General features: G+C 36.7%; 2 protein-coding genes across 5 annotated transcripts in view; one reads left to right on the forward strand and one right to left on the reverse strand.

The window, feature by feature from the left end:
* The window catches only part of LOC124163918, a 71,847-nt gene extending 60,118 nt beyond the window's left edge, over positions 1-11,729 (forward strand). For all 4 annotated transcript variants that reach the window (XM_046541026.1, XM_046541030.1, XM_046541029.1 and 1 more), the window contains one exon: positions 10,257-11,729. In XM_046541026.1, coding sequence (XP_046396982.1) covers positions 10,257-10,442 — 186 coding nt within the window. In that variant the 3' untranslated portion in view covers positions 10,443-11,729. The remainder of the gene's footprint in view (positions 1-10,256) is intronic.
* Positions 5,176-8,879, reverse strand: LOC124163919. Its single transcript, XM_046541031.1, has 4 exons — positions 8,124-8,879; positions 7,153-7,446; positions 6,423-6,683; positions 5,176-5,408 (listed from the first exon to the last, which is right to left on the reverse strand). The coding sequence occupies exons 1-4, from the start codon at positions 8,277-8,279 to the stop codon at positions 5,220-5,222; spliced, it is 900 nt and encodes a 299-aa protein (XP_046396987.1). The 5' UTR covers positions 8,280-8,879; the 3' UTR covers positions 5,176-5,219.
* Positions 11,730-16,560: the final 4,831 nt, after the last annotated feature.

Consider the following 16,560-nt stretch of genomic DNA (forward strand, 5'->3'; position numbering starts at 1 on the left):
AAAATATCTGAGGAAGGGCCCCTGCACCTCCTGCTTCACCTGGCAGGTAGCAGATATTCCATTTTCCTCAGATCCCCAGTATTAGTTGCGCCTAAAACCCTCTCTAGCCTTAATTCCTAGCTGCACTCCTGATAGTACCCACCAGTCCTTCAGGGAATTATAAATGGTCAATGCCGCCCGATTGTATTGCATACAATAAAGAGAGAGGTGATTAAAGTTATTTCTCCTCCTACAGTGATGAACAACAAAAGACCATATAAATTTAACATTAAAGATCTTAAAATATGAACTCTGGTATCTTTCTCATTGTCTTTTTTATTAATACCATGGTAACAAGATTTTAGTAGCTGTATAATATTTTTATATATTAATTGTATTATAATTAAGCTAAGCTAATTGATCAAGAAAATAATGCTTATAAACATACGATCTTCTTCTATTGTAATTGGCTTAACAGCCTTTTCTGATAAGTGTGTTTTTGACCATGTGTACTCTGCCTGTTTTCAATAACTTTTAACCTGAAGTGTACAATGTCCTGTACGTAACACCCTTGTCCCGAGCGTAACAAAAGGTAAAAAAATTGTAACTTAGCTAAAATATTTTTGTTAATTATGTTAAACGTATATACCTGAAGCATCATTTTTAAGGTATATGAAAAAAATATCACAGCATTATGAAATTTCTAATTTAGCTGAAATATCATTTTTCATAACATGAGCCAAACAAATAGTTGACCCAGCTTGTCCCATACGTAACAGGTACTTCATTTTTCTTGCAACAGTTACAATAAGTTTTGAATCCAAAACTATAGCTTGAAAAATATTTCAGGGCTACACCTAACAATTTATACCTGTTTCAATAAAATACAAGAAATATTAGGAGCAGAGATAATATTTTAAAGTTGTAAAAATTAGTGCAAATGTCCCGTACGTAACAGTGGAATGGCCCTATTGCTTATTAATTATCTAGATGTTTCTATACACCTACAAGCAACTCCATCCTGGAAGAGGGAGGAAAAAAGAGGCGTGTGATTGTCACCAACCTGGCAGAAGCACCGGTGGATGATTCATAAACTGCCGGGGTACTGTGCATCACGATGTGCAATACGGCATCTGCTTACGGCTTTGAGAGATTTCCCCTTTTCTGTTGCTTTGTTTTGGCCTGCCTCGCAAGGCAGAGGAAAGCGGCAACCAGATCTCAAAACGAGAATAAACATCAAACGATATTGAATATACTGCTGACATTTAATGCGTATTTTCTGTGTATCTCCATTATTTACATTCTATGGCATATAACAGAACCAATCAATTTTCGATTGACCCATTGGTTTTGAAGTTAGCAAAGATTTGCTTTATTTACAACAGATTTATCAATTTTAGTGGTACATACATGCAATTTGTTTTCTGCAAACTGTCAATAATAGATTCCTTATAACAAAATTCCAAGTTACTGGAATGAAAATTACTGGAATACCAACCGCTCAAAGTTGGGCAACTTTAGATACTTGATATGCAAAAAACAGGAACTCTTTTTTTTTTTTTTTTTTTTAGAAAAAATGAAGCACAGGAAATACTATGGACGCAAATTATTTTAAAAGTAAATGATCCAACGTAGAAATAAATTCTCTATCGTTTGATTTTTGTTGCATTGAAGTTCATTGCTTCATTTAGACATTTGAGCTTGAATACTCAGCTGTCTTGCTTTTTTTACACACAGTAGTCTCATTATACCCCAGTTATTAAGTCAAGTGATAGTGTCACTGAGCAAGCAGCCAATATGGTTGGTGCTGCATAAATGCTGTAAGCAAAACTTTCTGAATTGGATCCACTTGTTACAACTTTGAACTTTTTGGTACATAGGCCTTTTTAAACAGAATAAGATTAGGAAAAGTTGATTGTTTCTGGCTTTACTTTGTGAAAATCCATTCTTAATAATAAAACGTTATTGTACTTTTCCACACGATTTAATTAATACGACCGGTTTCGTCGCAGAGGCGACATCATTAGGTACAGAAACCGTTATAATAACAGTTACTTTGTTCTTGTTTATCTGGTTGCTATTATGTTGGTAGGGGAGGGTTGCGTTGGGGTTGGAGCGTCACTCAGCTTCAGGGGAATCTCCAAGAGCAGGGAATAGTTTACAAAAATATTTTCATTTGCTAAAATTCCATTTTTTATATGCTTCCTTATCTCCAACTCCTCCAAGCAGTCCATCCTTCTTCCCTTTCCCTCAAGGTGGAGAATTTCCGGAACAAAATTGCTCCTGTGGTCACTCTCACATAGATGTTTCGCGAAATGCGATTTTTCTAACTCCCCGTTTCTCAAATGCCTTCCTCTGCTCTTACTCGGAACGAACGTCCAGTCTGGCCTATGTAACAGGTCTCACAGTCACTGCTCTTGAGTCTGTAAATGCCACTTCTATCATTTAAGTCAATTTTATCTTTTCTTTGCATAATAACGCCCTTAAGTTAGATGTGTTATAATATGCAATTTTAAAGTCTTCTCTGGGAAAAAGGTTTGCGGTTGCCTGTGAAATATTTCCATAATAACTCAGTTTGCACCAGCGTTTCTTATGCTCATTATGAATGGATGAATGGTATATCATTTTCTGTGCCCGGAGGGAGTATTTCTTCCTTAACAATTTATCTATGACACTTTCTTCGTATCTGTTTTTAACTGCAATGTTTTTGATGGTTTTGATTTCCATGGCGAGGTTCTCGGCAGAGAGGGGGATGTTGAGTGCTCTGTTTAACATGGCATGAAAGGCGGCTAGCTTATGAGAGGGGTGGTGGCGGGAGTCGAAGGGGATGACATGGTCGGTGGTAGTCTCTTTCCTGTAGATTTTGAAGTCGTAGCCTTTTTCCGAGGTTGAAATAGTGATATCGAGAAAGTTGATACTATGGTTGGATTCTTTTTCACATGAGAACTTTGTTTTTGGCTTGTGTATTCAGTTTATTCAAAAATATGTCCAGTTGCCTAATAGTACCAGTCCATATGGCAAACACATCGTCAGCGTACCTGTACCAGCAATGGATAAAATTGGTGTTCACTGAATCTTCACTGAAAATTTTTTCTTCAAACTTGTCCATATATAGTTCCGCTAAAAGCGGCGATAGCGGAGACCCCATTGCCAAACCTTCTTTCTGTCTGTAGAATTTGTTATTAAATTTAAAATAATTCTCTTCCACACACACTGTCAGCAATTTCACAAAATCCTCGAGGAAGGGTGGATCGGCTCCGGCTTTCCCCAGTGTTTCTTCTGCTATTTTAACAGCCTCGGAAATTGGAATGTTAGTGAATAAATCTTTCACGTCGAAGGATACTGACGTATGTTTGGATGGCGGGGGCTCTCTTTGGGTGAGAAGACGGCACAGTGCAGTTGAGTTCTTCACCCTGTATCTTGGCTTGAATCCGGTGAATTCTCTGAAGATTGAATTGAGGTGGGAGGCTAGTTTTCTTGATGGTGCAGCAACACTTGAGACTACGGGTCTGATTGGGATGTTTGTTTTGTGTAACTTTGGAAGACCAAAAAAAAAATCTTGGTGCCTGCGGGTTCATAAAATAAAAAAACTGTTATTATAACGGTTTCTGTACCTGATGATGTCGCCCCTGTGACGAAACCGGTCGTATTAATTAAATCGTGTGGAAAAGTACAATAACGTTTTATTATTACGAAAAGTGATCAACCAGTAAATGTCATTGGATTTATAATCAATGTTGTGCATGGATTCTTCAATAGTGTATCAGAGGGGGAAGTCCAAACCAATAACAAAAAATTGATACTGTACATATATGTATTTTATTTAAAAGAGCAGATATTACCTTTGGTCATCCTTGTAGTTTCCACCATGGTTCCATCAATTCTTCCTGTCTTTGGCACGTATTCTGTTGAAATACTAGTTGTTTAATTTTTTATTGGCCCATTTGTTCGTATATTTACTTCTCCTTAGCATTTCACTAACAGCACTACAAGTCTTCTTTGTCTCATACATGCAATGCACTTCATCAATGTGATGGACATTAAATGTTGAGTTGTAATAAAAAATTTCCCTATGTTGAGCCCTATCCCTGTGTACCCACTTATACTCTTCTTCTGTTGTAAGTATTTGATGCCCTAGTTAAACTGTGACACCCATTGTGAAGATGTTAAAATATTCTGATCATAAAATTTTGCTTTTTTCATTTTTTTAAATTTCCAATATCTCTATTAATTTGGCCCACAAAAATTTTGAAAAATTGTATGGTCACAGAAATGACATAAGACCTGGGCTTAAAAATTTCATGGAGAGTTATTCAAGAACTTAAGCTTTTCTCAAAGTTGAAATATCACTGTCAAGAAAATTTCATGTCAATGGGGTCCCAAATCCCTTGTTTGGATAGTTTATATGGGACTACATTTCATATGACTGCGAATCCAGGGCCTCCATCTTAAGATACATCAACTTGATATTTTCCTCTTCGTTGGCAATAAGATCACTACTTTGGAGTTCTGAGGTACCCAACTCTTAACCCATTCCTGATGTCAAAGAGTGAAGATAAGGCCATCCCAAATTTCAAGATCATGCCTTCATTTATTTGTGACAAATTTATCCTTATAAACAGGCTGAAGAAAAAAATATGAACTTACTGACCGCAGTAATATTTAGTATGTTGCTTTGGAAACGGTGACTTGTTTTCTTCCACAGATTTATTTCCTTGTTAGGAAGTGTTTATTTAACGGAATGGTTTTGTGTAATTTGATTCCCTATTGTGGAAGCCACTCATCAAATCTCATATCCACCTTACTTACCACTGTTCTTTCTTACAACTATTTCACAGAGGAATAATGTAGGCATTTGGCTTAACTTGCATATTTGTATGTTATAGTACAAAGGAAATACTGCCAAACAATTATTGGTGCTTGTTTCCAAGAATACACGCACCTGTGACTGTCTGGTGCATGATGTATAGTGATGTGGTCATGAATTAGGGATTGTCTAAGATTGGTAAAATGCTTCAGATTGCGCTGTGATGGCAGAAACCATATTCCAGACACTGCTACAAACATTCGCGTCACACTATGTCGCAGAAGAGGCAGTTGTAGCATAACACGGTTCAGTTTCAATTCTTCCTCATTATCTCTCTTCAAACTCTAAAAACTGAATTGATTCCATTCATTCAAGGATGAATGATGTGGTTATATGTAAAGTATGTTTTTATTGCAAAGGAAACATGTTCTTTTCATACCCACCTACGTGTACAAAATGCCTTGTAGGCTTTACCAGAGAAAAAGAGTTCGGAAGCATTCACAGTAATTCTTGGGTATGATGTGACACACAGATGTCCTATTGGGCAAGAACATTGGTAGTATGTTGCGAAACTGTCTGCACTCACATGACCACAGAATTCTCCAGGTTGGCATCGTTTAAGCTGTAAATGAAAAATACATTAGCAAGGAATAGGCAATGAATTTCTATTTGACTGAGGTCGCTGGGGCATGGTGGGTTCTCTTTTTTCTATCTCAAATTCCTTAAGATTATACATACTGTGTTTTGCTGTGCCTGCAGGAGCACTGACTTGCTATGATAAGTACACCTGAAGACATTTGTTTCATTTATTCATCATCATTTGCAAACAGTCTTATAGAATAGCCCTGAAATTAATCAGTAAGTTATCCCGATTGCTCATTACCTCTTTCAATACTGAACTGATGGAGATTTAAACTAAGCATCCATCTTTTGAGCAACCAAAGAAATAAATTATGCTGTATGATATAAATTTCAGTTGGAAGTCTGGAAATTCTCTGAACAAGTCACCAAAAATGCCAGCAAAATAATTGGCCTAAGGAAGGGACCAACATAAATTAGTGAAAGCATTATTAGGTGTATCTAGGTTAGGGTTCTATGAATATTTCCTTGTGAAGTAATGGTTTGTTGTATGCCATATTTAACAAGGATGAAAAGCATTTTGCAGCTAAATGTGTGCATTATTAGTTCTTACAGGATTAGGAAGGAAACTTGAATTAGTTTACTTGCTAATTAGTACTTTCATAGTGGCATTCAAAAACTAAGAAAGTTGACCTGCGAGATCAGTGGTTTTTAATCTTCTGAATTCTTAACAGTGGAATAAGAAGTAAGCAAGTCTAATCTGCCAGAACTGGTCTTCTTATTAATTCTTCTAAAGTAGTTTTAGTCACCATTTGACATTTTCGCATGTTGGAGAAGTTGGTGTGTTGCATAGCAGCCTAAACCATCAGGATGGGATGGAGGTTTGGCAACAGTGTGCATTATAAGACCTGTGCCATCAACTAAATGTGGAATGCTCTTAAGTTTATTATAGCCGTGATAGTAATTTTTTATTTATGAGATGGTACCTACTTTCTTGTATTTTTTATGATGGTATTTTCAGGCCTAGTAAAACAGCAATAGAAGGTATGATACTTACTGGTGCACATGAGTAGTAATCACTCGCGTCCACTGTTTCATTCCCATTATCACGTGATGTTGTGCGATGATATTTCCAGTATCGTGCTTGGGGACACTTGCAATTGACTGTTGCTTGCACTGAAAAGTATTCATTCAGATGGAGTCTCTGCTCTTGTCTTATGGATGTTCTGGGGGGAAAATCTGGGATAGTCTGCATTCGAATCCGTAGGGCTGCCTTTTTTGGCTGGCATTGTGGCATCCGTCTAATACTTTGACAAAACTGGAAAGATTGGAGTGAATAATTCTTAATTCAGCTTTGTTAGTTATTTTATTATTTTGAGGATATTTTTTGTAGTCATTTAGTTTCTATTGAAGAATTTTTTATAGATTAGACTGTTAAAGTAAAAAGTTAAGGTTTTGGAATGAATAGTGATTGAAAAAGTTACTAGCCTTTGAGGCATCTTCAGATGGTCCATTTTATAGTTTACTGAACTGTGCTGTCTGGGAAAATTTTTAATGAAAATAAACTTTCACTTTGAAAGCTTCATTTCTTAGCACCTCATGACTAGTTAATTTTTGTCTTCAACTTACTTGTGGAAGATGGAAGTTAAAATAGTTTGCCGTTTTTAAAGATAAGTTAATGGAATATTAATGGGAAGAAATTGGCTAAAATATTCATTATTTATAGAAATAAATCACCATCAATTATAGTTATCATTGCCTCGTAATAAGTTGAGTCATGCACTTGCCTTAAGCTGTGAACGGTTGTTAAGTGACATGGTCCGGTCCCGTGTGTATATAAGTCCTTTCAGTGGGCCAAGAAATTCAAGTTCATCAGGATCCAGGTTAATATTTGCCGAAGAATTTGTTGCGTTAGCTGAAGGTCCTCGTTGACTCCATCGCCATGGGCACTCTTGACGATCTGGACATCGGCATAGTCGGTATACCAATGGTGGTTGCCAATAGCGTTTGTGAACAATGCTGCACATAGCTGCATTTTCTCCATCATTAGCACACATTTCCAAATCTCGCTCACTTCTTGCCTTAGACATAAAGATATATTAATGTGTCATATCCTAGTAATATGCCCAGTAATCATTATTAATGTCTGTATCATGAAAATAGAAATCCTTTTTGGCATACTAGAGGTCACTAGGTATCAAGCATGTCATTATGAATTTAGTATTCAATGGTCAGAGAAAAAATCCTTCTTTTATTTTTTTAGGAACTGGAGTGTTAGGCAAGTTTTCTGAATATCAGAATTTTATTTGGTAACCATAATCAGAAGAAAACTTCATGACTGTAATCACCATGGCTGTAATGGGATTTTTCTAGAAAAGAAAGGATTCTGCTATGCATGGAATGGCTTTTGGCTTTCTTTCTTCCTCAACTCGGAGGAGAAAAAAGTAAATTACTCCAAATGCGCGACATAATGACTGACAGATGTTTCAAACCATTTGAAAAGAAGAGCTAGGACAGGATTTTTCTAGAAAAGATTCAGCTACGTATGGAATGTCTTAGTCTTAATTTTTCCTTCAGCTCGGAGGGTAAAAAAGTTTAAGTGACGCAAAATGCACGATATATTGACTGTCAAATGTTATAAACTAATTGAATAGAAGAGCTGTACGTATCCGTGGTTTTGGGTGCAATGTTTTTTTTTTTAGATTTCAGTGGAAATAGGTTTTTCATCTTTCCATTCTCAGAATTTCAATGTTCTCACCTGACCCTGATAGTCAAACTCGGCTTCTTGAAGCTGCGTTATGATTCCGGTATACAATGGAGCGTTTGCGGGCGGTTCCTGCGGAGTTCCGCGAGAGTAAACCACTTGTCCCAGAAGTGACAACGCGTAAATGAATAATGCCACGGATCGCGCCATGACTCTGCGTGCGTAGTTTAAAGCGCGAACAACGTTTCCGTAAATCGTTGCTCCTTGCGCAAGCCTTGACCTCCCCTTACCCAACCGATGTCCTCCATTCTCGTCTTATCTACGGCAGTTCACCGCCCACATCTTCCGTGGACCGAGCTGCCTCTGCAGTTGTCTGCTACCGGAAGTGCCGTCTTCCTCATCGTCGGAATCACGAAAGCAAAACATAGTTCATATACTCGCCGATTGAAAGGACGTTCCTTAAGTTTTACGACGTGTCTGCGAATCGTGATGAGTACCTACGCTGGAATCGTTTGATTAGTTTGAAATCATTGGCTATCGATTTAATGAAAATAGAGGCAGAAAAAGAAAGTGTGGTGAAACTGTATGTATCGAGGAAAAATTAAGATTGGGCCAGAGCTATTGCTGCAGACTGAGTGAAAAATTGAGTTTACGGAAAATTCTTTTTTATACCTTATTTTGGAAATAATGCAGCGTTAGAGACAACATTTACATTGACAAATTAGCCTATGTTTGAGAGTTGCGTAGCCGGCGGGCCTAGTTTTCAGCACGGTTTTAATTTTCATATCTCGATCGAATTCAATCCACTGTAATGTATTATTAATATTTGTCATAATTTAGAATCCCCCTCCTGGTTTCAATTCTTGACACAGATGTGCATCGTTTGCTATTCATTCGAGTGCACCGAAATATAGCGTGGCGAAAAATATCTTGCCGCGGCGGTTTCGTTTGTAGTGGGGGTCACATACTTTCGAGGATAAATCCTCGAATCCGAGCAGTGCCACTTACTGTTGCCACTCATGTCTTGTAGTCCTGGCTTCGCACTAGAAATATTTTTTTAAATTTTAATGGCCATAACTGCTATATTAAAAATCAAATATCTGCTCAAACACAGCATTTGTTTGAGTTAGTTACTTATTGAAATTAAAATCATATGTAATAAGGTAGTTTCCATCATCAAAGAAGACTAACGGCATTGATTGCGATTCGTTACCCAACATTAGTGTATTCATAATGTACGAATTATTTGGTTTTAGAAATCCCAGTTTGGACTAATGTTAATGGTTAATTTTAAACTCATTTGAAAAAGGCCAGATTGGTGCCCATGTGATGCCTCTCCTCTTGATGTCACTGGGGCCTAGATGCTATGCGAGTAGTCAGGAGTTCTATATCGTCTGAGATTATGAATGCATGCATAAGGCACAGAGCTCAGGGAAACATCTCTTAATAATCACGTATTAAAATTGCGTATGGTCGGAAAGTTTCCTTTGTTTGACAGGGTATTATTAATCCTTAATTAAGCCAATTGCTACCTGCTAGCAGCCTGCGTCGTAGCAGCACTCATAGCCTCGCACCAAGGTGGCCTCACACAGCAGCAGCTGAAACCAGAATGACATTACACGGGCTTTTCCCAGCATTCATACTTAGCTGTCGCGCTAAGTATGAATGCTGGGAAAATGCCGTTACTTGCGCTTGAAAATTTTCAATTTTATTGAATTGCGAAAAATCCATATGGTCATTTAAAAATAGAAAAGCATGAAATACGTACTTTAGGAGTAATAATCTTTCGATTTGGGCAATAAAAAAATAGGAAACCACCCTATTGCATTAAAATTGTTTGACAAATCAAATATTCTCAGCAGTAACAGTAACAGCAATATTGACACTATTTTATTTACCTGGAAATGCAATCTTAGTAAAAAATTATGATAATGACAAATTAATTTTTATCTATTTACCATATTCAGTATTTTTTTAACACTTGTTGTAAATTCTCCATAAAAGTCTCCAAGTCAAGATTAAGATTAATTAAGATGGTTAGGATTGATAATTTCTGCTCTGTATGAATTTTGTTATTTCTGGGTGTTTGTCCTGAGATTTGGTGTGTTATAATTCATGGATCTAACTTTAAATTTGCTGTATATGGTGATCAGTTTTAATTAACTTAAATAACTTTTTCTCTTTCAGTCGATGCAGGCTATGAAGGCTCTGTTACGTCTCAATTTACGTGTCAAGCTAGAGGCTACCCTTGACAGTGAATCAAGCTTATTAGTTCAGCATTGGTGCAGTCCAGAATGCCAGCGGAATTTTAGGAGGTTCCTGGAAACATCTGATGAAATATTTCTGCAAAGGCAGAAAAAGGATCCATGTTGATGTAATACATAATATCATGTTCTAATTGATTCTCTATGATTGAAAGTCATTACGCTTCATTTCTTCTTTCGAGAAATGTCAAGAACCAATTCATAAAGTACAAATATTCCATTTATTCAGAATGGAACCTACAAAATTGAATGTTAATTTTCTAAAGTCATTATTCATGATGCACATATATACTGATTTGGCAGTGTATGGTTGAATTTTAGGAACCACCAACAATTATTTAGAAAAGATTTTAGGGTGTTTTAAGTTTTAAAGAAAAAATATTTTTGCGTCAATAGACAAATTTGCAAATAATCTAGATACATTATGCTTAACTAACACCCATTCTGCTTGGGTAATTGCAGTGACTTGTATTTGTACTCTCAATTTGGTAAACAGTTTGGTGCATATTCTCCTGTAAATATAGTAATATAGTTCATATTTATAAGGGTTTGAGGCAGTATTAAGTACTGCTTTGTTGTTACTAGAGTTTTAAGGACAAAATGAAGTTGAATTGGATTCAGTAGCTATGCCTGTGCTCAATTCATCTATTTTTTCAAGAAGCACAAATAGCTGCATGAATATCTCACCCTTTGAATGATCAAGGTAACATGACTGGTGCTTATCACAGGTTGATGAATTGTAAACTTGATATTTCTTTATGTGGTTTATATTTTTTGAATTCAAGACCATGGTGGAGGCACTTAAAAGTTATTTTATTCATTTGTGTGTTTAGTGTACCTTAAAATTTTTTTGACTGTGCTTGTTGAATATTTATGGAGTTCCCAATTCTTTCTTAAATATTATTTAGAACACTTAATTAGTAAGTAAATGACGGATGTGGAAACAGGAATAAGTTTTTCATCAAATAAAAAATACATACGCCTGTTTGTCTCTAATATCATTAAATTATTAAAGGAATTATGTAAGGTTTTAAAGGGCAGTTGAGTTAAGTTTTTGACTTAATTTAATGCATTGAAAGTAGTGTGATCATTTGTGATCGTAAGGGTTTTTAATGCTCTTTGAATTTTGTCTTTTATTATTATCTTGCTTTACTGTAGCACATACATTGTTTTAGCTATAACTGTTTAAATGATGTGGTTAATGCCTGAGTTATGTTAGTATTTTGATGATTCAAGCCAAATTTGTGAAGTTTATTGTTTGATTTTTTCAGCAGAAAAAGCTGAATCCTGTAAAAAATACCAGTATGTACATTTCATGGTTAATGCTAAACTTGAGATTTTTGGCATAATAAATAGAACCACAAAGTATTTACAATAAAAATGTATTTTTTGTCAATTTCTTGTTTATCTGGTCATTTTTTCTACTTACAACATTTTTGTAGAAGTTGAATGTATTATTCCGTAAGTATAATTGACTGATTGAAGTAGGTGAATTGAAAGCATGCCACTTAAAGTCATTCCACATGCAACCTCAATTATGTAATTATTTTCTTGCTTCATGTTGTCGTGTGCTATATCTCTCTTCATCTATCACAGTCTCCAACAATCTTTCTTCCCTAAGTACAAAGATTAGTCCTCACTCTTCGCCTCCTCTTCATGTTGTGTAGTAATTTCTACTTTTTACCCCCCATGATGAGGAGAAACTCTTTGTTGCTTCTTCTCCTTCCATGAAAAAAATTTGAGCCCACTTTGCTATCATTCTCAGTTCTCAAATCATATAAATTAACTGTGGAACTAAGGCAATTTTACATGCACTATTCTACGCTTTGGAGAGAAAGAATGGTAGCCTGAAACTTATAATGGATTATGAATTTTGTTTATGGTTAATTCGAATCAATTTATTATTTATGAACTTTTTATCCCTGTTTTCTGCCCCTCTATTACTGTCTGAATCATGTCTGCAACATCCATACTCTACCATCAATGGTGATGGTCACTCGAGTTACAGATAACAATGGCTGCCATTGTCTCCTTCCAGAATGCCTTACCCAAGGTTGGCTTCCAGAATTGTCTCATAGACCCTTACCCTCCCCTAATCCAATGTAGCACCTTTTGTTCCACTATCCTCCAGTGAGTTATCCATATCCCACTTCCTACCCCCCACAAATTTAGCTATCAATGGGTTTTTTAAAATTGTTAGTTCTCTTGAAGATGCTGCTGTGTGGAAAAAGCAGTTGTGAAAGTTGATATCAAGTAATTGGGAGCTGTAGTTACAAATCCTGCATCCCTGAAGTCAAGACATCGCTCCTAAGTAAGGTCCAAAACTATCCAAATTTAAAATTTATGAATTTTTGTTGCCTGCCTGACTAGGCTCGGAGACTAGAGGCGTGGGATTGGGCTGAACAGGAATAGTGGGATATTCAATTGGAAATAGGTGGAAAAACAAATTTTAATCTTGGCTGGTGGAGTTATTGGGCAAAAAGCAATAAGAATATACTTAGGAAAATTAATTTAGCAAGAAAAGTTTGGTGTAAGGGGAGAGGTAGGAGTGTGGATGGTAGAAGAAGACTAGTGATCCCAAATATTAGATGTGTGAACAGAAGGATTTTAATTACATGAGATGAGGTTTATAGGAACAAATAGGATTAGTGAATACAGCCATATAGGATGGCAAATATGTACAGGTACACACAGGCAAATATGTGAGTTTCAAAGTGGAAAGTGAGAGAAATCTGAGATGGGCTACTTGGTATAGAAATAGACAGCCTTTTGGGATAGGATTTCCGGAGAAGCAGCTGGATAGACAGTAATCCCTTTTGTGATTTTTAAGAATGTGGAGAGGGCTGGAGGTCAGTTTCTACACTGGTGTTTGGTGGAGGTATCCAGTGTAAAGAGTTCCCATTCCAATTCTGATAATGAGGAAAGCTTTGGAATGTGAGGATTAAAAGGACATTTAGTGTAATTTGCATGCTGAAAAATTGATACTGAGGATTGTAATTGGAAGACTGTTGGTGTGAGGTAATGACTACTCATGGGTTGTGATCAGTTCGGAACAATAACAGAAAAGTCGACTCAGGTTGCCACAGTGGTGATGAGCACTAAGATAGTAATAAAGCTTAGATAAAACCAGAGACCTGTTTCTACTCACAGGGCTTTTCATGGATTACTTGAAACTTGGGCATTCTTAGGAAAGTTGATGCCTAGTATGGATATGGCTCAGACAACATAAAAGTGAGGTTGGCCGTAATGAGCAGTCATAGGAAGCGACTAGAGGAGTCATGTAATATTCTTGGGCAGAGATATTGAACAAGATCAGGGATAATACATTACGAAAGGATGGTTGACTTGCCACCTGTTAAAACTTGAATGTGCTGTATTCTGCTTCCCAATCCAATTAGTTCCCAACTATCACCATTTGTGGCATTGAATGATATTTATTTTGATAGTGATATTTACTGGGTATTTGGAAAATATTTTCAATGCTTCGTACTTCTTAAACTCATTTTGCACCGGGGAACACGTTAAGTTACGAGAATATGTTAAAAGCGAACGCTTCGTTGGGTATCCGAAATAAAAGCATGTTTAAGGCTGTAATGAGTACCATTTTAATTGGCAAGACTCATTGATTGACTTGGCTTTTTTTGCCAGTATTTTTATATGATTTTCTGTCATCAGAGGTTATTTTAAATCACGTGGTAGTGTGATAAAGATTCATTACAATTATTCTCTTACTTCTTGCCAGCAATGATGAGAAATCATCCGTATTGTGTCGCAAATTCACCAAAAAAACTGAAAAATTGCATCTGAAGATTAAATGTACTTCTGTTGCTGTATATATCTGTAAAAATATTTCCAAGTCAGCTGATAAACAATTATTAAAATTACAAGCTGTGGAAATTGATTTAGAGTTGTGTAAAAACTCCAAGCGAGAATAGCAGATAACTTAAGAGATCAATTTAATCTGTCATGTACTGCTTTTTACATGATGCATGTATGTCACTGAAGATACACTACCTAACGAAATCATGGAATGAAAACCTCTTCTTTGTGATCACGAAGTTACGTCCTCACTGGCGAATTCATTATGTAATTAGAATTGGCAAGGGTTATTCTCCTTATAATGAATTAGTTGTCTGTGAAGGTACCTTTGAAGTTGCAATGAGAGGTGGGAAAAAAGTCTGGTTGTTCAACCATGTGTAAAAATTAATGTGTTCAACCTTGTTGGAGATGATGTGAAGAGATGGCCTGCATGAAAACCTTAAATTTTAATTCCTATAATTCTTCCATTATGAGTATAAAATATTGTGCCCTATAGTGAGTCTGCCACTTGTTTGAATCACTTGCCTGACAGATCCATAACCCTGGAGCTCGGAGGCACAGTACTTATGTAGCACCTTGTGTTTTAAGGTCCAAGGCAGTAGGCAGATAAAGCACTTTGAGAGGAAAAGAAAGGTCAAATCATCTCAATCTAAACATGTGGCTACATTGAAATTGTACAAGATAAAAAATAAATGTTTGGTGCCACAGGTATTGATTGCCATTTTCATATATGTAACATTTAACATTAGCTCATGCCTGGTAAACTGATTTTCATGGTTAAAATTTCATCATTTAATGGTACCAACGAAGTGTTTACATTTTCAGATCCAGCTAATCAGTTCAAAGATACTCTCTCTTCAAGAGAAATGCTATAAAGATTCTGGAGATGATATCAGAAATAAAATTGTCAGATTGCCTGCTACTCTGCAAGAGAATGTGTAAGTGTTTTGTTGGCTCCAAGTTAAGAGCCGCAAGGGTTAGCAATACACACTTAACAGGGTTTGAGAATGCCTTCTGCTTAGGATCAAGAGCAGGAAGGCCTATGGACTCCTTTGATTCCACAAGATCTTAACCCTACCCAGAGTAAATACTCTTAGCAGATACATTCGAGGTATGAATTCAAGAGGGCAATTTTCAACTGTTTTAAGAAGTTCCAGGACATAGTCCTCAAAGACACAAGGGATAAAGCAGTGGTAGTAATATGTTCTGTCCATTTTTTGTTGTTGCATACTTTTTTCCTAATATGTGAATTTAATTTTGGTAGGCACTTTTCTTCTTGATGAAATGAGGCTATGTATGTTTTGTTTGACAGGAGCACTGTGGAAGTTAATAGCTTCATAGATATGGGTGACCACACTCCACTGCACCAGAAAAATCAGCAAGGAGACCATGACGTTTCAGCCCATCTGAGGACAAAGGGTGCAAGTCAAGAATTTCGTTCCGGGGGTCCAAACCAGAGGGAAAAATTTATGGAAAATGGGGTACAAAGAGGAGGGTTTTTAACTAATTTTAACACTTTTCATAATCGAAAGGTTTCATTTGTGAAAGAAATCTTTTGTAAATTCATGATTTCTAAGTATTTCCTTTTCTAGTATGAAGGAAAGTAATTATGTTTTTATATTTCTGAGGGGGCTCCAGACCTCCCCCTTTGCTGCGCCACTGGTCAAGGAATTGTCTCAGCCAGGGCCGTAGTCCGAGGGTCGGATGAAAATTCTTCTAGGTTGTGCACTTCCCCATCTGGGAAAATTTCCGTCTCACCCAGACAACTTGAACTGTATGCATTTTACAATTATACATATTCATTATGTCTCCCCTCCAGTAACATATACTTGTTGCCCGACCAGACAATCTGTCTTCCCCCCCTGACCAATAGTATGGCTATGGCTGTGGTCCCTGGAGACCCTGTTGGATTTCAAAAATACCTCCATGTTCTTTGAGAAAGGGATCCGAGGAATGGATGGTAAAGAAGAGCTTACTTAGCCCTTATTAAATCCGAGTAAAAGATAATGTAACACGTTCACCCTTATGTTCTCACAAGCTCTCTCATGAGATTCCTACTTTGCCTCCTCATTCGGATTTCTCCACCTCGTCCATCGTGAAATTATTAGGTCTACAGCTTGATGACACTCTTGACCGGTCAACTCATGTTTTTGAAATGAATAAGAAACTTTCAGTAGGTATTTATATGATAAGGAAACTCTCTCCTCTTGTTTCTATATATGTTCTAAAAGCTGTGTACTTTGCCAAAGTACACTCACTATTGTCATATGGTATCATGTTTTGGGGTAACTCCCCTACTGCAGCTAAAGCCTTCTCTTTACAGAAACAAGCCATTAAGGCCATCTGTAAAGTTCCAATACGAACAAGTGGTCGGCCACTGTTTGTGTCCCTCAAGATCCTCACACTTC

This window comes from Ischnura elegans, chromosome 8, assembly GCF_921293095.1.
Source record: "Ischnura elegans chromosome 8, ioIscEleg1.1, whole genome shotgun sequence".
NCBI lineage: Eukaryota > Metazoa > Arthropoda > Insecta > Odonata > Coenagrionidae > Ischnura > Ischnura elegans.